Below are 25,151 nucleotides of genomic sequence, written 5' to 3'. Positions count from 1 at the left end.
TACAATTTAAAAGGTGAATTAAATTTTTTTTGTATTTAAAAAGAGTGAATAAAAAAGTCAGTGTAAAAGGTAGCAAGAGAAAACCAGCCCAGGTTTAGAAATATGTAAAATAATACAGCATATATATATATATTTAATCTGCCCTATCATCCCATAATGTAACGTAAGCGGAGTGGTCTCTCCTTTCCTGAAGTTTTATACTCATTTTCACTCAGGAAAAAAACTTAGGAAAAAAACACAGGGCAATATCTCATTTCATAGAATTATACATAATTTTCAGGATAAAGAATGTAACAAGCCTCCTTCTGATTTTTATGCTGAATTAATATTACTATTTCCAATTATCAAATCTTTTAAAATATTATCAACTTTGACAAGGAAGATAAGATAGAGACAGGGAGGAAGGGAGGCAGAAGAAAGGCTCCAAGTTCCCATCTTATGTAGTATTGGCAATGAATGCAGTAATACAGTGATTAGGTCAATGATTGAGAAGTGGTAGAGTAGAGTAAGACCTAGATTCTAGGACTCTTCTCAGCAATCTGTTGTGCAAACCTAACCAAATCTTTTAACCTCCATAAGTCAGTTCCCTCTTCTATAAAATAAGGATGTTGACTAGGTTTTTAAGGCACAACTATCACCATACTAACACAGGAGTTTTGAATCCTTTCCCTCTAAAAGTTTTAGTCAAGTTGTACCTCTAAAAAAAATATAAAAGAACTAAAAATCAAAATCAAAGGCTTTTATAAGGAAAGGATGGCACAGCAGTTCAAAGGGAAGACTGGATGAACTATCTCCTCAAAGAAAAGTGGGATAAAAATCTCTAGTAACGGCCAGGCACGGTGGCTCACACCTATAACCCTAGCACTCTGGGAGGCTGAGGTGGGAGGATCGTTTGAGTTCAGGAGTTCGAAATCAGCCTGAGCAAGAGTGAGACCCCATCTCTACTAAAAAATAGAAAGAAATTAGCTGGACAACTAAAAATATATAGAAAAAATTAGCCAGGCATGGTGGCGCATGCCTGTAGTCCCAGCTACTTGGGAGGCTGAGGCAGAAGGATTGCTTGAGCCCAGGAGTTTGAGGTTGCTATGAGCTAGGCTCACGCCATGGCACTCTAGCCAGGACTCTGCCTCAAAAAAAAAAAAAAAAAAAAAAAACCCTCTAGGAAGCTTTATTGCATAATAGTTGGTTTTCTTTGAAATAATTGTGTATATACACACAAGTTGATAAATATAAATAATTTCATAATGCACAGGTCTGCTACCAAGGTTTTGATCTAAGTCCCTTTCAAACAGCTGACCCTTAACAGATTTAATTACATGGCCACTAGGACGGAAACTAGAAATTTTAGTGTATTTCTAACAAATCATTGTTAAGACTTTAGAAACCTAGGAAAGAACTGTAACAAACAGAAAATTAAAGCAGCACATAACCTAACAGAATTCTGTATAAGGAGGTTCCTCCTATACTGTATCTACACCTGAAAAAAAACAGGTGTTTTTTCATTAGAATTTTACCTCACAGACTTCATGAAATCATTGCTTTCAACCAAGTACCCACATAAAAAGATCCTCAAAGATCAGTAATGAGGGACTTTATTTCTTAAGGGAAAGTATAGAAGAATGTACCTAGGCTTAAATTTAGAGATCACCATTTGTGAAAATTGAGAAACGAGCAAACTGATTTTAGGAACAAAACAGCAGATTTAGTATTGCTTATAGTGCTATACTGTTAAGAAATTTTTAACTGAAGAACATTTATTTCTGCACTGAAATTCACTTATCTAGGTACCTAACCAAACTAAATTTAGCATCTCTTAATTACTAATTTAAGACATTAAAACACTATGTGGTATTCTTTTTTTGCGTGTTTGAGACAGGTCTCGTTCTATCACCCAGGCTGGAGTCCGGTGGCATGTTCATAGCTCATTGCAGCCTCGAACTCCCAAGCTCAAGCAATCCTCCTGCCTCAGCCTCCCAAGTAGCTGAGACAGGCAAGCGCCACCATGCCCAGCTAATTATTTTAAAAATTTTTCGTAGAGACAGAGTCTCACTATGTTGCCTAGACTGGTCTCAAATTCCTGGCCTCAAGCAATCCTCACGCCTCATCCTCCCAAAGTGCTGGGATTACAGATGTAAACCACCATGCCCAGTCCATGTGGTGTTAAGATTAAATTTTTCAAGTTTCCACAATGGGTCCCCTTTTTGTTGAAAAAGATTCTGAGATGATGTTTTTTAGAATGTTAAATACATTTTATATCATGCAAGAGAGTCTTTAGAACGTTTTATATGAGGAACTGTGAACAGGTGAACATGTGCAGGTTCTTGGAGGGTGGCACACCCAGGCAATGCATGGAAGCTCTGCACCCCACTTCCCCCATACAACGTCCTATGCACCCCTTCATCTATATCCTTTGTAATAACCTTTATAATAAATTCGTAAATGTTAAGTGTTTCCCTGAGTTCTGTGAGCCACTCCAGCAAATTAATCAAACCAAAGAGGGGGTTGACAGAATCCCAATCTGAAGCCAGTTAGTCAGAAGTTCCAGAGGCCCAGATTTGCGACTAGTAGGAAGGAGGAGGTCAGTCTTGGGGAATGAGCCCTCAACTTGTGAGGCCTGATGATATCTCTGGGTAGATAGTGTCAGAATTGAAATAGAAGACACTCAGCTGGCATCTTCTGCATGGTGTGTAGAGAAAACCCCACATTTGGTCACAGAAGCCTTCTGTGCTGATTGTTATGGTATGAGAACAGAGAGAAATACACATTTTCAGAGATTTCCTAAAGCACAAGGGGATAAGTAAAGGTATATCTAGAAATATATATATGCAAATGCATAAATGTGGATATTTTTGGTATATTAAAAATGTTTCCTATATAAATACATACATCCACATATAAAACCTAATAATTAAAATATAGGCTGGGCATGGTGGCTCACACCTATAATCCCAGCATTTTGGAAGGCTGAGGCAGGAGGATTGCTTGAGACCAGAAACTCAAGCCCAGCCTGGGAAATACAGCGAGACCCTATCTCTAAAAAAAAATAAATAAAAAATAAAATTTAAAATATACATATACAAACCAAAAAAGGGGGGATTTCTATATGGGAAGATAATAGATTAAGAATTCTAGAAGCTAGAGCAAAATCTGACTTAAAATATTCTTGTGGAGAATTCTAATAGGGAAAGATCCACCTCCTAAGCTGTGTTTTTAAACTGACTCAATTTAATGTAAAATTATTCCACTAAAGGACTATTATATTCTACAAGAAAGAGAAGTTTAGCAAAGTCAAATGTACAGGTTACAAAACAAATCAGCTGAAGAAAGAGGCAGACTTTAAAAAAAAAAAAAAACCACAATGCCATGTGGTAAATTTTCTCTTGTATTTTCTCCACATGGCTTCTCATTCTCCACTAGGGTAGGTTGGCTTCCTTACATGCCAGTCTTAGCAGTGTTCCAGGAAGGGCAAAGTAGAAGCTTGTAAGGCTTAAGGTACAGCTTCTGAAATGGCACAGGATTAATTTTGTCACATTCTATTCTGCCACATTCTGTTGGTGGAAGCAATTCACTAGGGGAGCCCAGATTCAAAGGAGTTGGAAGGCCACAACTCTTCCCATCCCAGGATGCATAGGAAACAAGGTACAATATATAAAATGAAACTTAACCTCTCCTCCTTCCAGAAATGGAATCTACTTCACCACCCCTTTGAATCTGGCCTGCTTTTTAAGGAAGCCAACCTACCCTACTAGAGAATGAGAAGCCATGTGGAGGCAATACAGGAAGCCCCAAACAACAGCCAGCACCAACTGTCAGACACATGAGTGAGATGTGGACCTTCTAACTCATCTGCCTTTCAAAGTAAATGCAGCTGCGTAAGTAAATCCACACAAAACTAGCAAGGGAATTGCCCAGCCATACCAAAGAATCATGAGAAATAATAAACCATTGTTGTATTAAGCCACTAATACATCACCACGTAACTGTCTCAATTCCTACTATATCTAGAAAGAAATCCCATTATCTAAATAAGTTTAACATGGATTACTAAACTCTTGGAATGTTTGTAAAAAATATCACTAGTAGAGTCAAGCATCTTGACTTACAAAAGGAAAATACTATAATTTAAAACTACTAATCACAAATAATTTGTTAAGCTTTTTTCGGTTTTTTTTTCTTCTTTTTTTTAAAGACAGGGTCTCACTCTTGCCCAGGCTGGTCTCCAACTCCTGAGCTCAAGCAATCCTCCCTCTTCGGCCTCCCAGAGTGCTAGGATTACAGGCGTGAGCCACCACACCGGGCCTAAGTGTTTTTCTTGATGAAGGAGAATATCAAAGTCTATAGACTGTATCTAAGAATGAAATTTTAAAAATTCTATGTTTCTTTTTCCTCAACCATTTTTTTTTGAGTCACAATAAACAGAGAATAGAGAGCTACATCAGCAAAATGTTTAGATCACTAACAGTTTAGTTTCTGAGTTCAGTTAATAAATCTTTCTTTTATAGGACTATGCTGAGCACATTTTCAGCACAAATTGATATAGAAGTGTCCTGGAGAAAACTAGAATAGTTTTGGTAACAATGACTTTAATAAATTTTCCCACCAACAACTGTCTTCATATTTATTTATAAGTGAGAAACAGACTGCCACATTATGACTTGGTATTACTTAAAAAAATCACAGTACTTATTTTTACATACCTCTATAGTAGGATGAGTATTATGCTTGTAAGCAGTATATAAGGGAAACTGAATTTGAAAAATTTTTGCCACACATAGTAAGAGCTTTTCCTTCTCATCTGTACTCCATAAACTAAAAGGATCAGGACTCTTTGAAGATTCCTCCTCAGTCAGATTACAAATTCTTGTAGAGTTTGATTTCTTCTCTATTGATTTTTGTCTTTCTGTACTTCCTTCATTACACTCTCTATCTATATTCAGTGGTTCTTCTGCTTGATTACTCTCATCTTGCCACGTGGAATCTATGTTAATAGTAGTACAATGTTTACAAAGCTGGTCCCGGAGCACTTGAACTTGGGCAATCACTAAGTTAATAAGTGCACACACTACTTGGTTAAAAATCTCCAAATGCTTATATTCCTTGAAGCAGCATAGACATTGCCTATAAGAGAAAAAAAAAATTCAACAAATAAATACTTCCCAGATAGGCGGTTAGATTTTTTAATAAGCAATTTAAAAACATAAGTAAGCAAATACTAAAATTCTTTCTAGACTTTAGTTTTTATTTTCTCCTTCCTGCTGAGGTAGCACCATAATAACTTATAAAGATAGCATCACATCAACAATTGGTATTTTAGTATAAAGCCACCATGTTAGGTTTACAGCTATCATCCTCGGTTTTATGTATTTATCTGTTCTACACGAGGAACTATTTAAGAACAAGAATCATGGCGTATTTCTTTGCTTCTCCAATACTGAGTACTCAATATATGTTTAGTAAGTATTAGGAAGCTGGCTATAACAAAATACTTTATTAGTAAAGCTAGCGGGTTATTTGACAAAAGGTTTTTTTCGTCAACTAATAAAACAACTACATTTTAAAATTAGTAATTTACTTGAAGGCTACTTTGGAGAGGTGTTCTAACACTATTTGGCAGATCAAAGGTATTTGGGAACCCCACACCACCACCACCACACACACACACACACACACACACACACACACTCTTCAGCTCCTATAAAAAATAAAAATAAATAAAAACAAAAGAATAAGTCAGAACACAAACTCAGTTCTCTTAGATATGTTTAGTTAGTAGCATGATGCTTGACATATTGTGGATAAGTAAAAGGGTGAATTAATAAGTAAATAATATACAAACAAATACCTGGTTCTAATAATATGTATACTCGATGGATGACAGTTAAGCAACTATTATTTATAATTTGCACTTAGTAATATTATCAAAGCAAAACTTCTATATTATAGTGCAAATAGATCAACAACTCCCCATATGACCAGGTAGAAATAATTTCGTTTCTCCAGGTGTGGTGAATTTAAAGTATGGCCACAAAATCTTTGATACTCTTTCTGTATAACAAGTGATGAAGCTCAACTTTCCTCCCTTTGAGTATGGACAGGACTCACTTCTAATGAATAGAATGTGGCAGAAATGACAATGTGACATCTGAGACTAGGTTATAAAAGACATTGCCACTTCTGTCTTACTCTATTTTGAATCACTCACTCTGGGGGAAGCCAGCTATCATGTTGTAACAACATTCAAACAGCACGTGACAGAGTCCATATGAAAAAGAACTGAATCCTCCCATTAACAACCAAGACTAACTTGACAACTATGTAAAGCAAGCCAACTTGGAAGCATATCCTTCAGCGCAACATAAGCCTTTAGATGACTATAACCTGGCCAACATCTTGACTAAAACCTTACAAGAAACCCAAGCCAGAACCAACCAGCTAGACCACTCCCAAATTCCTGTCCTACTGGTAATTTATTACATAGAAATATATAAATGATACATCATGCCTGTTTTCTCTGTAGCAAAATGAAAGGGTTTTTACCTCTAAGGTATCCTCCAGCTTTAAAATTTTATAATACTGCAATTTCCACAAGAAGAAAAAATACATTGTTCCTAAAGTTCTTCTGATAAACAGCATTTTCCTTTAATATTCAGGAAAAATTAAGTTCAAACTTGAGTATTTTTGTTTAGTAAAAATGGAATTTGAGTTTTCAGAAAAGAGATCTTGGAGTCGTATTTGGATGAGGAAAACCAAAGATTCAGCCAAATTTACTTTAAAAATAATTGTTAGGAAACAGACATTAAACTGCTTGGTAACTAACCTAGGAAACTAATTTTCAAAGATAAAAATGATGTGAACATTCCCTGAACAAAGTAACAGGGAAAACTGGGTCTGGGTCCTTGCAGATCTAAAATATACAAGTTCACGGAGAGCTATGAGTCTAAGCGGGGACACACACACACACACACACACACACACATATTTTTTAAATAATTATGTTAAATAAATTATACTTTTTACTCTATTACACTCAATTCTGAGAAGTCTAGGTACGTGAATTCTCAATATGGCATTTTTCTATGTATATACCATATCCATAAGCAAGGGGGAAAAGTTTTTAAATAAAAACATCACTTTCAATTAAGCTCCGCTTGATTTTACACATAAACTTATTTGTTCTTCTCTGTCCCACATCTCACCACAAATATACTAAAGGAAAAAAAGACACAACTCTGTAAGTAATGGAACAAAAGATGACAGATAATAAAAGGTTGATAGAAAAGGGAGAAATACTTCAAGTGACATAAAGAAGAAATAAGGTTGGAAGGGGCTACAGAGGTTAATGTGAACAAAAAGAAAAATCCACTCCATAAAACACTGAAAAGGCTCAGGACTTAAGAGTATCAGGTAGCTCTGAAGACAGCAATAAAGCATGGGGCAGAAAACAGGAGGACTAAATGAAAGGTACAATTAAAACCTGCAAGACTATACTTTCAGGGATCATTTCTATAGTCCGTTACAATTAAAACCTGCAGAGAGCCAGAATACTATTCCTACTTCACCCAATGAAACAAGTTTTTTCTGTACAGAAAGTGAACAAGATAAATTCAGGAACATCAAATACTGAAGAAGGCAGGTATGATCAAAAAACTGAAAACAAGAGAAGTGAAATGTATTAATAAATAGTGAACCTTCTCAAGTACTCGTCCCTGTCCAATAATCAAACTAACATATCTCAAAGCCAAAAACTGAAAGATACTTCTCTTGGAGAATATCAACAGTCCAAGAGAAAATTCCCAGAAAGCAAGCCTAAAGCCTACTCACCATTTTACTATCATATAGCACAGGCCAACATCTGAGATGCCCCACCTACACTAACCTTCCAGCTCACTTTTTAGTATCACTCTCTTAACCACGAAAGGATAGGCTCGGATAATAAGACTTTCAAGAAAAGCCTGCATCATCAAAGACAGATAAAAACGAACGGTAAAAAGATATTCAGAGGAAATAGATAAAATGCTGGAAGTAAAAAAAAAAAAAGTTTTAACTGTAAACATTGTTCCATTATCTCTGTCCTTATGGAGCTACATCTTTTTTTTCCTTTAGTATATTTGTAGTGGGATGTGAAACAGGGAACAAATAAGTTTATGTGTAAAATATAAATTATATCCTGAGAGATGTAAGATATACTAGATTACTAAAAGAACAGAAAGTTATAAAAATATAAATTCAGATTACATTATAGAGCCCCTTTAATGTGTACAAATATATACCTTTCTGTATATACACCATTTATAATTTAAAGACCAATTAAAATTATAGCAATTTATAAAATTCAACAGGAGGTCCAGAAGGGAAAAAGGAAGAAATCTCCCAAAAAGTAGAACAAAGAATAACAATGGGGACAAAAAGAAAAGTAAATAATCAAGAAAGTACAATATCTGACTCGTAATAGTTCCAGGAAGGCAGAATAGAAAATATGGAAGTGAGGAAATTATGAAATAAAATTTTCAGAACTGAAAGGCCTACCAAAACAGATACCAGCATGAAATTTCTGAAGCTGAAGAGGAATAAAGATCCTTAAAGCTTTCAGGAAGGGAGATAAGGGTAACAAGGAAAAGCTCCACAATAAAATTAGCTAATCTTCTCCAAAGAAATATTAGAATCTAGAATACAATGGATCAATACTTCAAAATTCTGAGAGAAAATAATATTCCACCTAGAATTCTGTATCCAACAAAAGCTATCAATAAGTATTAATATAAAGGTAGAAGAAACATTTTAGGGCTGGAAGGCCTAAAAAACATTTTTAGACCCATGTATCCTTCCTCAGAAAAGATGTCCTCCTAACAAAACAAGGAAGTAAACCAATAAGGATGACAAAATGGAACCCAGGAAACTGGAGATACAACACAAGAGAAAAGCAAAAGAAATTTCAAGGATGACATCTGAAAGCAAGATAGCAGTTTAATAAAAACCCTAGAGAACAATCAATACAGACTAGAGCAGGAAGATAAAGACCAAATGAGACTGGGTGGGGGGCAGAAATAATGGATCGCCTAATGATGTATAATATAAAAAACTAGTACTAAAAAGGGTTGGAGAGTTTGGGAAGAATTAATGATGCGTACATAGGAAATTAACTGAATGAAAACAAGTCAGTAAACCCTAGGAAACAGAGAACGTACAAGATACAAAATGAACTACAGAATCTTTTTTGGCTTATCACTAAGCAATATTTTTATTTTTAAAACTACCCTTAGGACTGATATAACTATACTGAGAGGGTGGGGAAAGGTAAAAGAATGAAATCCTTATATATCATTAAAAAGAAGTTCATGAGTTATACCTAAAATTGATAGATGAAGCAACAACAGTATAACAGCATTTCAGAATACAAAGGTTAATACTAAAACCAACATCTGAAAGAGTTGAAAACAGGAGGCTGAGGAGATAACGGACATATTTTCTTATTATAGGCCTTTTCTTACCAACTGATTTTTTTAAAATATTACCTGTCTCTACACCAATAGCATTCATACCCTGCCACTATCTGAGCTTATCCTATTTTCTTCTCAGGCCTATCCTGTTATTTCCAGCCTGTTAAGATTTCCTTATCTAAGTAGAATTGTATACTGCCGACCTGACTGGAATGTGCTTACATTTTTTAAAAACTGCAGTGATAATTTCTAAATGCCTAGCATAATGTAGCTTTAATTAACAAAATTAATATTAAATAAACATTCATGAGGAACCTACATTTAAAAATGAAATTATTCCCAAGCTGGGTTCTAGAATTCCATTTACCAACAAAGATTCCAATGGGTCTAACATCATTTTCCCGAGCCTGGTACTGCTGAAAGCATGAAAGGACTACTACTCCGCAGCATTCCACCTCACCAAAAATTGTTTTATGTATGAAGTAGAAAAGCAACACTTTAAATAGTGGTGAATATCAGTATCCTACTGGTCAAACAAATTTCTTGATGCCAAAATAAAACGCAGAGCCTTAAACAGTGGAGCACACACATTAACCTATTCGAAAGCAATAGCCTCTAAAACTGTTCTAAAAAACTAAAATTTATAAAAACAATGAAAACATAAAAGCAACAGCTTCAAACATTAAGCACAAATGACAAGTATAAAAGGTAATATTTTTAGCCTGAAAATACAAAGATCTGATAGAACCTCAACTGGGCTGGCAACCAGAGTTCATACAGGGGAGAAATGCTGAAATCAAGTTAAAAAGTAGATAGGCAGGAGACAGCAAAGAGCTCTGAATGCCTGCTAAAGAATGTGGAAATTACAAGATATATATACCTAAGCTCCTTTTGTAATAAGCTTAAAACAAGTAAAAAACAAAACAAACAAAAAATTAGCAATGCTTTCTACATGAAGAACTATGCCTTGTGGTATCAGTGCTTTTGTCACACACCATATTCATTTCAGATCCTTCGATGCTCTTTCCCTAATTTATAGTCTTCAATTTATTCTCCAATTCTTTTTTCTCCTCATTCTCTGAATCAGTTTCCCTCCTATTCCAGTCCTAATCACTAAGGCAACGTTAATAAAGTGATGATAATCTGTTAAACCAACACGTGTAACTAACTTCTCTAATTTTACAGACAAAAGGAGTTGGAGCTGTATGAACTATTACACAGCAATGACAGATGAAGACATACATGATATCTGATGACATGGAGAAACCACAGTAAACTGTACATTAAAGATCAGATTATAAAACATACATATAGTAAAACCACATTTTTGTAAAATCTTTTCTTTTTTTTTTTTTTTGAGACAGAGTCTCGCTCTATTGCCTGGGCTAGAGTGCCATGGCGTCAGCCTAGCTCACACCAACCTCAAACTCCTGGGCTTAAGCGATCCTCCTGCTTTAGCCTCCTGAGTAGCTGAGACTACAGGCATGTGCCACCATGCCCGGCCAATCACTATACTCTTGAGCAGCATGAGGTAAAGCAGTGGCTCTCAACAGTTTGAGGGCAAACACTTTCATATTCTGATGAAACCAATGAATAACTGCCTAAAACTGTACATATCAAAATTTCCTTGACCTGGCGTGGTGGCTCACGCCTGTAATCCTAGCACTGTGGAAGGCCGAGGCGGGAGGATCATTTGAGCTCAGGAGTTCGAGACCAGCCTGAATAAGAGCCAGATCCCGTCTCTACTAAAAAAATAGAAAGAAATTAGCTGGACAACTAAAAGTATATATAGAAAAAATTAGCTGGGCATGGTAGCACGTGCAGGTAATCCCAGCTACTCAGGAGGCTGAGGCAGGAGGATCGTTTGAGCCCAGGAGTTTGAGGTTGCTGCGAGCTAGGCTGACGCCACAGCACTCCAGCCCGGGCAACAGAGTGAGACTGTCTCAAGAAAAAAAAAAAAAAATTTCCTTTATCATTTCATTCTCATTTATGGCTCAAGTTTAAAACTTCTTAATATAGGGATTAAGAATAAGCCTCTAGAATAAAAGTGGATAGTAATGGGAACATACAACTCCTACCCCAACTCTACCAATAACTAGTGGTGAGACTTTAGGAAAATGATTTTATTTCTCTGGATTTCGTTATATTGTGTCACACCCACAGATCCTGAAATTAGATGTGTGTCTTTTTTCCTAGTGTAACATGTTTGCCACCTAGCTGTAGTTACAATAAATTCAAATTTATGACTCAGATGCAACATTTTTCAGCAAATCACTTTAGACTATGTTAATTTTAAATAATAAACATATTAGTATTATATTCATTCTTCTATTCCACCCATAATGAAAGAAATAACCACCACTGCTAAGCTTAATAAGAAAAAAAAATTCAGCTGGTTGAAACTCAGAAAAGAAATGCCAATAATAATGGTACACAAGTTTTCAATAAAAACCTACTAATTCTTTTGGAACAAAAGAATCTACCAATTTTTTTGAAAGAGAGAAGGAAAAAATAAAAGAAAAAGGGATATTATTTGAAATTATAAACTATTCTGCTAAACTCCTATGATCAGCTGGACTGTGTACCTCAAAACATTTATTTACATAATGCTGCACTTAACATGTTCATTAATCACTGCACACAACGCTTCAAACATTCTCATCCATAAAAATTTTAGAAAGACTAAAGTTTAAATTGGATAGGTACACAAATTTAAAAAATTATTATTTTCATTGGTTTGTTCAAGGGGGGAAAAGGATTAGCCATGACCAGTTAAAATCACATCGAGAAACAGCAATTTGCAAATCCTTGCTATACACTTTGATTAGATTAACAATGGTGTCCCCCAGAGTTTTATTCTCTATATTCTCAATGTATGTATTATTTAGAAATCAGTCTAATAAACATAATTATTATAGAAAAGTAACAAACAGCAAGTGGCTTCAATGAGTCCCCTAGCACCATACTCATTTTTTCGATGATAAAGTTTGTTACAAGCCTCCAGCTATGCCATAAAAATTCTTTAATCTTTCAAAATAATTTTTTCAGAATTTCAGCATTCCCATAATGAAGGAGAAGGTGAAAGGAAGTAATCGATTTTTATGCTGTTTTAAAAACAGAATCATAATCAACTTCATGAGTAAAGAGAAGGTAAGAAGATTTAATAAATATTGACAAACTGTCACTTAATGACTAAAGGTATCCAATCCAACATCCTAAAAGAAAAATTTCATGACAAAGAATGGCAATTTCAAATACAACTCACAAAATTAGTCTTCAAAATACCTAGATACATACCTCTGTGTCCAGGAATTAATATAAGCAAATATTTTGAGAGTATGTTCCTTTCTGAGCTGCAGTCCATCACCACCTTCTACATCTGATACTGAAATAAAGTAGAAAAAAAGAATTTTTAGAATTACGAATAAATAATGCTAAACTAATATTGGAGCCAATACTTCAAAATAAAGCCTACACTTACAAATGCAAACATTTCAGATAATTATTCTTTTGCTTTCACCAAAAAAAAAAGTCTTAGTTTATTTAATTAATGACTAATTTGAGCTTAAGAATAGATTTTTGACAGATGTAACTGGGAGGGGGGCACTTTGCCAGTCATTCTGGTATTTTTTCTCAACTCCAAATCTGCCCTTCTGTTCCATGCTTTGTGATGCTGGGGCTGGGACCCTACAAGCTACATTTTTCATTTCCAGCTGGCTTCCTGTTAAGATCATCTTCCTCCAGTGCCTATAGGGCACTAGAAGAGGACTGGAGAGCAGGAGGAGAGACCAAGGCCTTGTCAGCTTGCTATATCTGAAAGCATCACCCAGAAGCAACAATGATTCCAGCCTCCAGCTTAACATTCTAAGAACTAGTCTCACGGTACTCCTCTCAGAGATACCAGCAGTAGTAGCCAGGCAGTGTATCTTTCTTGAAGTCATAGCTTCCTTTGTAGTGCCCTCCTTTAAGTTACTAGATTCTGACAACCCTCTTTTCCTTTGTTTTACCAGCCTTAGGGAAGACTGGCTGCTTTCTGCAGTTATCATCATCTCTGGGTTTCTTCCAGGTTCCCTCTTCAAACACTAAAGATCTGTGCAATTATTTCCCTTGATTAAATTTTCTCTTCAATTTCCTGAACCCTGACTGACAAGTTGACATTTTGTACCAGTATGTAAGGAATCTAAAGTTAAATTGAGAAGAGAAATTGTATGTATAAAGAAATATACAGCTCGGCTAAGTTTTCTAATATAAAATGTTTGATTATACAAGATCAGAAGTCGGCTCGGCCAATTTTTCTGCAAAGAAAAGTAAATATTTTAGGTTTTGAAGGCCTTACATGTTCTCTGTCACAACTACGCAATTCTGCTCTTGTACCATGCAAGCAGTCATAGATAATACGTAAACAAATGAACATGACCAAGTTAAAAAACAAGAAGCTGGTCCGATTTGGCCCATGAGCCACATTTTGCCAACTCCATGCTGGACAAATAAAGGCCAATAAGACACATAATTCATGGCATTTAACTTCAGTTAAGTCTAGAAGTCGTCATTTACATATTCATTTATATTTGTTGAACATTTTATATGTTAGGTACTAGATATTTAGTAGTGAATGAAATAACAACAGTCCCCACCTCATGGAATTTAGTCTAGTGACGAAGAGCAAGGACAAAAAGAGGTAAATAAGTGGATAAAAATATGCATACATATTATGATGAGTGCCAAGAAGAAACCAAATAGGGTGTCATGCAACAAATAATACAGGATAACTCACCTTAGAATGGTGAGTCAGGAAGACTCTCTGAGGGGGTAAATTTTTTGTTTTTAAAACACAGGGTTTCACTATGTTGCCCGAGTGGAGCATAATGGTGATTCACAATAAGACCATGGCACACCAGAGCCTCAAACTCCTGAGCTGAAGTGATCCTCCTGTGCCTGGGAGGCACACTATAGCCTCCCAAATAGCTGGGACTACAGGTTTGCACCACCATGCTAGGCCAGGCAGAGGGGGGAGATTTTTAAGCTAAGACTGAAATGTTAAGAAATTACACATTAAAAAAGAGAAAAAGAGATTAAAGCATTCTAGGTAAAGAAGTTCATGTTTAAAGAAAAACCCAAGGATGATATGAACAGAAATCCTTGGATGATTACTATATATAGACCCTAAGAACACTAGTTCAGATAGAAGCAAGAGAATAAAGAGCTCTAAGTAAGACAGTTCCAAGGTGGGGGGACTAAACATGTAGTTTACATTTGATTTAAATGAGGAGAGTTTTTACTCTTTTACAGTAAAGAATTTTAAATACCTCAAGACTGCAGAGGAATTAGATGCAGATGGAAAATAAACATACACACACATAACCATGGCAACTACTAATTATAGGAATGAAAAAAACTGTACAAATCAGGGAATGTGTAATTACAGTATACTACCTGGCTGAGGAGTGAACAATGTTTACATTATCCTAACATATATACGATACTGATTCAAAAAAAAAAAAATTAGAAGAGTGTGACAAGGCTAAAAGAACTAATCCTCTTCCACAGAAGGAATTCAAGAGACCAAAAGACCTTTCCTAGAAGTTAACTATGGAAAACATGTATCAAGAAACAAAAATATAATCTCATTATTTAGACACAGGCAGGTGAAAAGCTGAGGAGAAAATCAGATAAAATAGAAAGTGATTACCTCTAAGAGAGAAAGGTAGGGCAAGAGCAAGAGACTGCTGTTTTTTGTTAGAAGCCTTGTAAATCCATTTGACTTTTTAAATACACATTATTTAATTAAAATTAAAACAAAACACAAAAGGAATAGAGCATATTATCCAAAAGTTATTTTTTACAAACAAATTTTGTACTATACCTACTTGGGGTCTGACATTAAAAGTTTAAGGCTGAGCACAGTGGCTCACCCTTGTAATCCCAGCAACTCGGGAGGCTGAGGAAGGAGGGTCACTTGAGGCCAGGAGTTCAAGAACAGCATGGACAACATACTGAGACTCTCTAAAAAAGGTAAAGAAAAATAGCCAGGCGTGGTGGTGTACACCTATAGTCCCAGCTACACCAGAGGCTGAGGTGGGAGGATTGCTTGAGCCCAGGAGTTCAAATACTGCAGTGAGCTATGACTGCACTATGGCACTCCAGCCTGGGCAACAGAGTGAGACCCTGTATCAAAAGAGGAAAGGGGAGGGGAGGGGAGGGAAAGAGAGAGGGAAGGGGAGGGGAGAGGGAAACAAAATAAAGAAAAAGAAAGGAAGGAGAGAAGAGAAGAAAAGGAGGGAGGGGAAGAGGAAGGAAGAAAGGAAGTATTGATTAAAATAACAAACCATTTGTATCCCTTATTCCTGGGTAGTTTGTAAGAATATAATGCATACACCTATAAGATTGTTGGGGGGGGGGAAGAAAAAGAAAAAAAGAATATAATGTAAATCAAAAATGTAACTGGAAGGGGACATATTTTTTAAAAAATAAGAAAAGACTACTTTTAGTAGAGTGATGGAGAAAGAACCCAGACTGAGATGAGTGAACTGAGAAATACTGTCCATTAGAAGATAAATGGATAATTAAATTAATAAACTGAATCTCTATGTATCAAAATATCTAATGCATAAATTCAAAATGAATAAAAATGGCAAGTTGCCAAAGGATACAGATGACAGTATGACATCATTTAACTTTTTACACATATACACACACACCCCCACTATGTATTTGCTGTAGACTCACCTACAGTTATAGCACAAATACACTGATGATACAAACCAACATCAAAAGAATGGTTACATCTGGGGGAAAGGATGAAGAGAATAGAGGATGTGCTTTTAGCTACATCAGCCAATTATTATTTATTTTTAAAAAGCCAAAATAAAATGTTAACATCTATTAAATCTGGCAGATACATGGGTATCTTGGGGTTTTTCTATAGGTCTGACCTTTTTCATAACTAAATTTTTCCAGTTAAATATACCAAAAATCAACATACCCTTTTGCCTCCACTCTCTTCCAAAACCCCACTAAAATGACAGGAGAAAATAAAACATAAATCTGTAAGGGCAAAAACAAGTAAATTTTGGGAGAAAATTGTACCAGACTTAGTAAACTAAATCAAGCTGAAAAAACAGGCTGATAATAGGGAAGAGAAGCAGGCTAATTTTGTCCCATGAAACCTCAGAAAAGCTCAAGAATTGGAAAGCACTGAGTACAGAAATACAGGTGCAGACAAAAAAGATTAAAGCTTATTAAAAAGCAGTTAGACTCTCTCTTCCATTCCTCCCCTCCCCTCTCCCCTGCACACACACTCTTCCCAAAAGATTATGTTTTCTCTTTGGAAATGCTGAGCCATAAATATCTGGTCTTCAGAAAATCCTGCAGCTGAAAGCCAGGAGTATCATATTGAAAATATGTAAATGTCTATGTAATTGGCATTTCCTACTATGTCACATAAGCATTCTTTAGCAGCCTGTTACACAAAATTTTACACTAATGAACGATGAGGTAACAGTAAAACACAGTTAGAAGCTGACTACTCAAAACCTATGAAACTTTACACCCAGGGCACTGATAAAATAAATAACTAATCTGATTTAAAATAAACAAATGCTAGCACCGTTAAATCTCTACTGGCACTTGTACCTAACCAGTGTCAATCAAACCTGCAGCTCTAGACCATGAGGTTCATGCTTCCTTTTTTGATATGAAGATGCTTGAGAACATTCAGTTCTAATTAAAAGACTGCTTCCCAAAGAACTAAAATTAAAAATAACCATTCTCATGAATCCATCATTTTAATGCCTTTCACCTTTTTCAACTTCTTCACATAGCTTTACCAAGGAGAAAACATTAAGGGTCCTTGCAGCCATCAAACCAATCATTAAATGTACAAGAAGGCATTTCTGAGGACTTTCAGCTTTTTTACTGTTTTTTATAGCAATCTAGGGTCTTCTCTTTAATCCCAAGAAAGCTTGTCAGGATCACTGTAAACATTAATGCAAGGGGGGCAATCCCATATGAACCAGTAAGATGTCCCATTATACCAAAATCTTTCCCCTATTTACCAACTGTGTATGAAGTTAATTTATGTTTTAAAAAAACATGTCTTGTACTTGATCAAATTATATACTCAATATTGAGACTTATGGCACTCTTCCTCTACTCTCAGCTCCAGCAATGCTGGTAGCCCAAACAGAAGGTTGGAAGAGTCCTCTCTGATAGTAAAGACTAGCCCAGGAGGAGTGAAAAAAATTCTCTTGACCAGGGAAAGAAGGAGAAAGCACAGGGCAAAAGTGTATGACAAAAAAACAGTTATTAGCACCTATTCTGAAGACCAAGCTTTTGGGACCTAGATCACACCTGAGGGTCTGAATGCCAAAGACACTGCCAGCAGGTAGAAGACCCTGACAACAAAATCTAGCAACCTGGACAGAATAAGATATAGTGGGGAGATAAGATGAAGTAACCACTGAAAATAAGCTCTTTAATTGTCTGATTTCAGCAAGGAAAAGGGACCACAGTACACAACAAGCTACAACCATAATATCCTTCTCTAACACAAAGCACAAAGGGCACACATTCAGAAAAAAGCATATGTGTAATAAGACACTCATCTTCATCAGAGGTCCACAGCAGCTTAATTCCGAAACAACAAAAACTTTCCAACTCATTGCATTACATCCATCCCAGAACCAGAAAGTTAAGGGAAGAACATCTTATCAGAGCCAGATGCACAGCTAACATCACAGTCAATAGTGAAAGACTGTAAGAAATCTTTTCCTCAAAGATCAGGAACAAGACAAAGTGGTCACTTTCACAACTTCTATTAACATAGCACTTGAAATTCTAGTCACAGCAATTTGGCATGATAAAGAAAAGAAGTAAAATTACCTCTCTTCATAGACCACATGAACCCACAGGAAAACCTAACGATTCCACAAAAAGAACTGTTAGAATAAATGATTTCAACAAAGTTGCAGGATACAAATCAAAATACAAAAATCAGATGCATTTCTATACCCTAGCAATGAACAATCAGAAAAGGAAAATCCCATGTTCATGGATTGGAAGACTTAATATTGTTAAATATCAACACTACCCAAAGTGATCTAACAGAGTGAAAACAATCCCTATCAAAATCCCAACAACTTTTTTGCAGAAATAGAAAAATCCACCCTAAAATTCATACAGAATCTCAAGTGACCCTGAAAAACCAAAACAATCTTTAGAAAAGACAAATTAGGGCTGGGCACAGTGGCTCACGCCTGTAATCCTAGCATTCTGGGAGGCGGAGGCGGGAGGATCGTTTGAGCTCAGAAGTTCAAGACCAGCCTGAGCAAGAGTGAGACCCCGTCTCTACTAAAAAAAAAAAATAGAAAGGAATTAGCTGGACAACCGAAAATATATTAAAAAAAAAAATGAGCCGGGCATGGTGGCACATGCCTGTAGTCCCAGCTACTCGGGAGGCTGAGGCAGTAGGATCGCCTGAGCCCAGGAGTTTGAGGTTGCTGTGAGCTAGGCTGACGCCACAGGACTCTAGCCAGGGTGACAGAGCAGGACTCTGCCTCAAAAAAAAAAAAGAAAAGCAAAGACAAATTAGGACTCACAACTTCCCTGATTTCAAAACTTATTATACAAATCAAAACTAAGCCAGGTGTGGTGGCACATGCCTGTAGTCCCAGCTACTCAGGAGGCTCAGGCAGGTGAATGGCTTCAGCCCAGGAGTTCGAGACCAGCCTGGGCAACAATAGCAATGCCCCATCTCTAAACAAATAAAATAAAATAAAATTTAAATTTAAAAAATAGTTTAAAAAGAGAAATTACTCTTAATTTTTTACTTGTGATCATTATCCTGTGATTATATATTTAAAAGTATTTGTCTTTTAAAGAACTATATTGATGCTTGTAATCCCAGCACTTTGAGAGGCCAAAGCGGGAGGATTGCTTGAGGCCAGTAGCTCGAGACCAGCCTGGGCAACATAGCAAGACCACGTCTCTACTAAAAAAAATGTAAATTTTAGCCTGGCAATGGTGGCACACACCTGCAGTCCTAGCTACTCAGGAGGCTGAGATGGGAAGATCACTTGAGCCTTCAGTTCAAGGCTATTGTGAGCTGTGCTGACACCACTGAACTCCAGCCTGGGCAACAGAGCAAGACCCTGCCTCTAAAAAACAAAAAACCAAGAAAACTATATTGAAATAGCTACAGATAACATAAAATATCTAGATTAGCTTCAGAATAATTCAGTGAGTGAGGGAGAGGGAATGGGTAGGGTACAGATGAAACAAAATTGCCCATTTGTTGGTAAATGTTGTCTGGGTGATGGATACGTAAGTGTTTTGTGCCCACAAACCTTCCCACTTCTACACATGACTCTTTAAGTTTAAATTTTTCTATAATAAAGTTTTAAAATGACCAGGCATACCAAAAAACAAGACCACATACCATATAACCAAAAACACAGAGAGGGAAAACAAGAAGACAATAAAACAGAAGATTGGATATTAGTTATCAGACCTAACTCTACAGTAAGACATTCAAGATAATAGATAAGGTGAAGAATTTCAGCAAAGTTCTGAAGACTATTAAAAAAAGAATCAAAAGTTTAAGAAATTAAAACATACAATATCTGAAACAGATCAATAGATGGCTTTAATATCAGATTACACAAAGATTAAGAGAGGATTAGAGAAAGAAAGATGGGTCAAAGAAAACATCCAGACTCAAGTATGGAGATACAAAAGACTAAAGGATGGAAAATATAGAAGAAAGCAAAAGAAACAAGGAAGATGATAAAAAGGCATAAGTGAGGAAAGAAAGAATGGGGCAGGAACTACACATGTAGAAATAATGGCTAAGTACTTCCAAAACAAACTTTAAAAAACTAAAACCAGATTCAAGGAGCACTATGAATCCCAAGAAAAATACAAAAACAGATGTAAACACATCATAGTAAAACTGCTGAAGACCAAAAACAAAGGCAAAATCTTAAAACTAAGCAGATGAGAAAAAAAGTTATCTTCAAAGAAGCAATAGTAAAACTGATGGCAGACTTCTCAGTAGAAACAACAGGAGCCAGGGACAATAGAATGACTTGCTGGAAGACGCATTAGTAACAGGCAAATTGTAAGTCAATATCCCATTTCAGTGTTTGCTTGTCTGAAAATATACTTTATTTCTATTTTAGAAAACAAGCAAACACTGGAAAAAATTGTCAACAGCAGAACCACACTAAGGAAATGTTAAAAGAAAAATGATCCCAGATTAAAGGCCAGAGAAGCAAAAAAGAAGAAAGAGCAACAGAGTAAATGGGGGTAAATCTAAATTAACTATATAAAACAACAACAGGCAGGGCACGGTGGTTCACACCTATAATGCCAGCACTCTGGGAGGCCGAGGTGGGAGGATTGCTTGAGGTCAGAAGTTCGAGACCAGCTTGAGCAAGAGCGAGACCTCATCTCTATTAAAAAAATAGAAAGAAATGATCTGGACAGCTAAATATATATATAGAAAAAAATGAGCTGGGCATGGTGGCACATGCCTGTAAGTCACAGCTACTCGGGAGGCTGAGGCAGAGGGAACTGCTTGAGCCCAGGAGTTTGAGGTTGCTGTGAGCTAGGCTGACGCCATGGCACTCTAGCCCGGGCAACACAGCAAGACTCTGTCTCAAAACAACAACAACAACAACATCAGTGTCTTATATTATCTTACAAATAAAAAGAATTAAAATACACTACAACAAAAACACGGAATAGAGTAAACCAAATTAAAGTACTCTAAGGCCTTGCTACTCAAAGTGTGTTCCAAGGATCAACAGTATCAGCATCATCTGGAAGCTTGTTAGAATGAAGACTCTCATGCAAAACCTCAGACTAAGAATCTTCATGTTCTCTAAGATCCCAGGTGATTCATCTACACAGTAAAGTTCCAGAGGCATTACTCAAAGGTCTGGAAAGGAGTGAAGTACTAAAATATTATAGATTTAAGTGTGAGAAATTCACAAAAGCAACATTCAGGGTAAAGAAACAAGAAAGAGAATAAACATGAGAATAGTATAAAGGATTTGATTTCCCTTTTGTTGAATTTGATGACAAAGCAGGATACTTACATAGAAATGTCTAGCACTAACAAGGATATAGGACTGAAGCTTGGAAAATTGGTCCAGGCTAGAAATATACTCTGAAAGTTGTATGAAAAGTGAAGTCATGAGAGTAGATTGAATTCTTACTTCCATTTCTTCATAAAATATAGAGCAAAGGACTAAACCTTGGGTAATCTCCACACTTAAAGGACTGAAGTAACAAAACCCTGAGTAAGGAAGGAGAAAATTTTAAGATTATGCAGCCCGGCAGTTGTCAAACTTTTTGTTTTCCAGACTCCCTATTACACGCTTAAATACTTAAGACTTCAAAGAGCTTATGTGCAGGTGGTTTATATCTACCAACATTTACTGTATTATGAACTAACACTTAGAAATATTTATATGTTAGCTTATAAATGATAAATTCATTAGATATTTTCCACTAAAAAGAAAATCAGTGAGACAAGCAAAATAGTTAACACAGTTTTGAAAATCTAGGTCTGGCTTAATAGACAGTTCTGCTTCTGGATTCTTTCTGTGGCCATATATGATTTTGGTTCAAGTATACAAAGAAAACCCATCCTCAAAAGATCTGATGTTGGAAGTAGAAATATTTTAGTAGCCTTGTCAAGTAATGTTAGATATTTTCTTCATTGATATTACACCAAAAGTCAATAAGTGGTAATTTTTTAAAATTAGCTGCAATCTGAAAACTGAAATCATTATCAGTATTCTGTTACAATAAAACCCATGATCTACCTTACTCTATGAATAGCTCTTTTGCCCACTCATAATTTTGTAACATCATGCATTGGTGATTTGGAAATTACTGGTTGACTAAGTCATGCAGATCTTTCAAATGTTAGCACATTTCATTACACAGTATCAAAATTACATCATCAATAGTCCCATCAATCTCACCAGAAAAATCTAACTATTGGGCAGCTGTCAAGCTCACAGTGCCAGGTACAAGTTTTCCAAAATTCTCATTTTTGGTTGAAAGCTCAAAATTTATCGTTGGCAACTAACATCAGACTTCCTTGAAGTAACATGCTTGCTTTAAGAAAATGCCTGTCAAAGATCAAAAATCTGCATAACCTTGTGAGTCAATCATTCCTTCAAAGAGAAATGATGTTTCATGAAAAAACCAGCTACGTCACAACTCAATCACATGCCCATTTTTCCAAGGCAACCAACCATCTTACTGCAATATGCACCAGAAATGCTTTACATGAATTTTTCATTTCATAGCACAGATACTAAAAAGACATGTACACAAAGTCTGAAATTTAATAAAATTAATAATTTTCACTGCATTATTAAGGACATGATATATACATTTTTTTAAGCAGCATGTGTTTGGCAGCAAAGAATACAGTAACTACTTAGTGCCACTGCCTTGTCTCATGCAAAGTGGCCAGCAGTTTTATACACCATGCCTTTGCATTATCAATGATAATGTCAACATAGTTAAAAATAATGTCTTGAAGACCCTTTGACAAGCTCTCTGGGACCTCCAGTATTTCACAGATCATACCCTAAAAATCACTGATGGGGCCAAATGAAGATATAGATTTCATTAAAAAGGGGGATCTATGAAGAAACAAGAATCCTAATTGGAAGAAGAAAGTATAACTGTTACTATTCACAGATGACAGGATATTGTATATAGAAAATGCTAAGGAATCTACCAAAAAAGGGGAATGAGTTCAACAAAGTTGCAGGATACAAGATGAATATACAAAGTCAACTGCATTTCTACACATTAGCAATGAACAATCCAAAAGTCAAATTTAGAAAACAATTTCATTTACAATAGCATCAGAAAGAATAAAATTCTGCCTGGGAATGGTAGCGCACACCTGTAATCCCCACACTCTGGGAAGCCAAGAAAGGAGCAAGACCCCATCTCTACAAAAAAATTTTTTAAATTATGGAGGGAAAAAAAGAATTCTTAGGAATATATTTAATAAGTGCAAAATTTATACTCCATAAAATACAACATAGTTGAAACTGTTAGAGACAACTTAAATAATTGGAAAGATACCCTATATTCATGGATCAGGAGACTTAACATTGTTAAGATGATAATATTCTTCAACTTAATATACAGATTCACCACCATCTGTGTCAGAATTTCAGCTGGCTTCTTTGTAGAAACTGACAAGCTGATCCTAAAATTCATGTGGAAACTCAAGGGACCCAGAATACCGAAAATAATTTTGAAAAAGGACAAAGGAAATTGACATTTTCCAATTTCACTACAAAGCTACAGTAATGAACACAGTGTAGTACTGACATAACGATAGACATATAGATCAATGGAACAAAATTGAGTCCAAAAATAAACCTATGTATCTATGGCCAATTGATTTTTTTTTTTTTTGGTAGAGATGGGGATCTCACTATATTGTCCACACTGGTCTCAAACTCCTGGCCTCAAGTGATCCCCCGAATCAGTCTCCCAAAGTGCTAGGATTACAAGAGTGAGCCACCATGCCAGCCTCACATGATTTTCAAAAAGGCTGCCAAGACCATTCAATGGGGGAAAGCAGTCTTTTCTAAAAATGGTGCTGGGATGAACAAATAGCCTCATGCACAAGGAAGTTGTATCCTTTCCTTATATGATATATAAAAATAACTCAAAATGGATCAAAGGCCTAAATTTAAGAGTCAAACTATCAAAACTCTTAAAAGATAGGGGTAAATTTTCATGACCTTGGATTTGGCAACAGATTTTCAGATATGACACCAAAAGTACAAGCAACAAAAGAGATAAATTGAACTTCATAAATATTAACTTTTGTGCTTCAAAGGACACTATCAAGAAATAAAAAGACAACCCACTGCATGAGAGAATGTATTTGCAAATCATGTATCTGACAATGTACTTTTATCTAGAATATATAAAAAAACTCTTACAACTCAGTAATAAAAAGACAATCCAATAGCGGGCAAAGGATCTAAATAGGTGTTTCTCCAAAGATGATACACAAACGACAAGCACATGAAAAGATGTTCATCATCATGATTCATCAGAGAAATGCAAAATCAAAACCACTATACAGTAGGATGATGTAATTTTAATTTTGATTTTTTTTTTTTGGATACAAGAGTCTCGCTCTGTTGCCTGGGCTAGAGTGCCATGGCATCAGCCTAGCTCACAGCAACCTCGGAACTCCTGGGCTCAAGTGATCCTACTGCCCCAGCCTCCCAAGTAGCCAGAACTAAGGCATGTGCCACCGCATCCGGCTAATTTTTTCTATTTTTAGTAGAGACGGGGTCTCACTCTTGTTAAGGCCACTCTCAAACTCCTGAGCTCAAGCTATCCTCCCACCTTGGCCTCCCAGAGTGCTAGGATTACAGGCATGAGACACAACCTGGCCTCAATAGATATAATTTTAAAAGGCAAGATAGTAACAGGTGTTGGTGAGGATAAGAAATTAGAACCCTTGTATAAGGGATGGGAATACAAAATAGCGCAGTATTTTTAAAAGACAGTCTAGCAGCTCCTCAAAAAGTTAACACATTAACTGTTATGTGAGCTGTATTTAACTCATGTTAGTTTAGAGCCCGGGGCCTCAAGAAGCATATGTAACTCACACGTTTCTTCACCTTAGGAGCCACATGAACTATTTTTCAA

General features: G+C 36.1%; 1 protein-coding gene across 1 annotated transcript in view; it reads right to left on the bottom strand.

The window, feature by feature from the left end:
• USP34 (ubiquitin specific peptidase 34) overlaps nucleotides 1–25,151 on the bottom strand; it is a 216,415-nt gene that overhangs the window by 174,499 nt on the left and 16,765 nt on the right. The window contains exons 2-3 of the mRNA XM_069494805.1: nucleotides 12,735–12,822; nucleotides 4,698–5,118 (exon numbers count right to left, since the gene is read on the bottom strand). Of these exons, the coding sequence (XP_069350906.1) occupies nucleotides 4,698–5,118; nucleotides 12,735–12,822 (509 nt within the window). The remainder of the gene's footprint in view (nucleotides 1–4,697; nucleotides 5,119–12,734; nucleotides 12,823–25,151) is intronic.

This window comes from Eulemur rufifrons, chromosome 19 (genome assembly GCF_041146395.1).
Source record: "Eulemur rufifrons isolate Redbay chromosome 19, OSU_ERuf_1, whole genome shotgun sequence".
Classification (NCBI taxonomy): domain Eukaryota; kingdom Metazoa; phylum Chordata; class Mammalia; order Primates; family Lemuridae; genus Eulemur; species Eulemur rufifrons.
The sequence above is the reverse complement of the archived record's forward strand: the minus strand, read 5'-3'. Positions and strand labels throughout refer to the sequence as shown.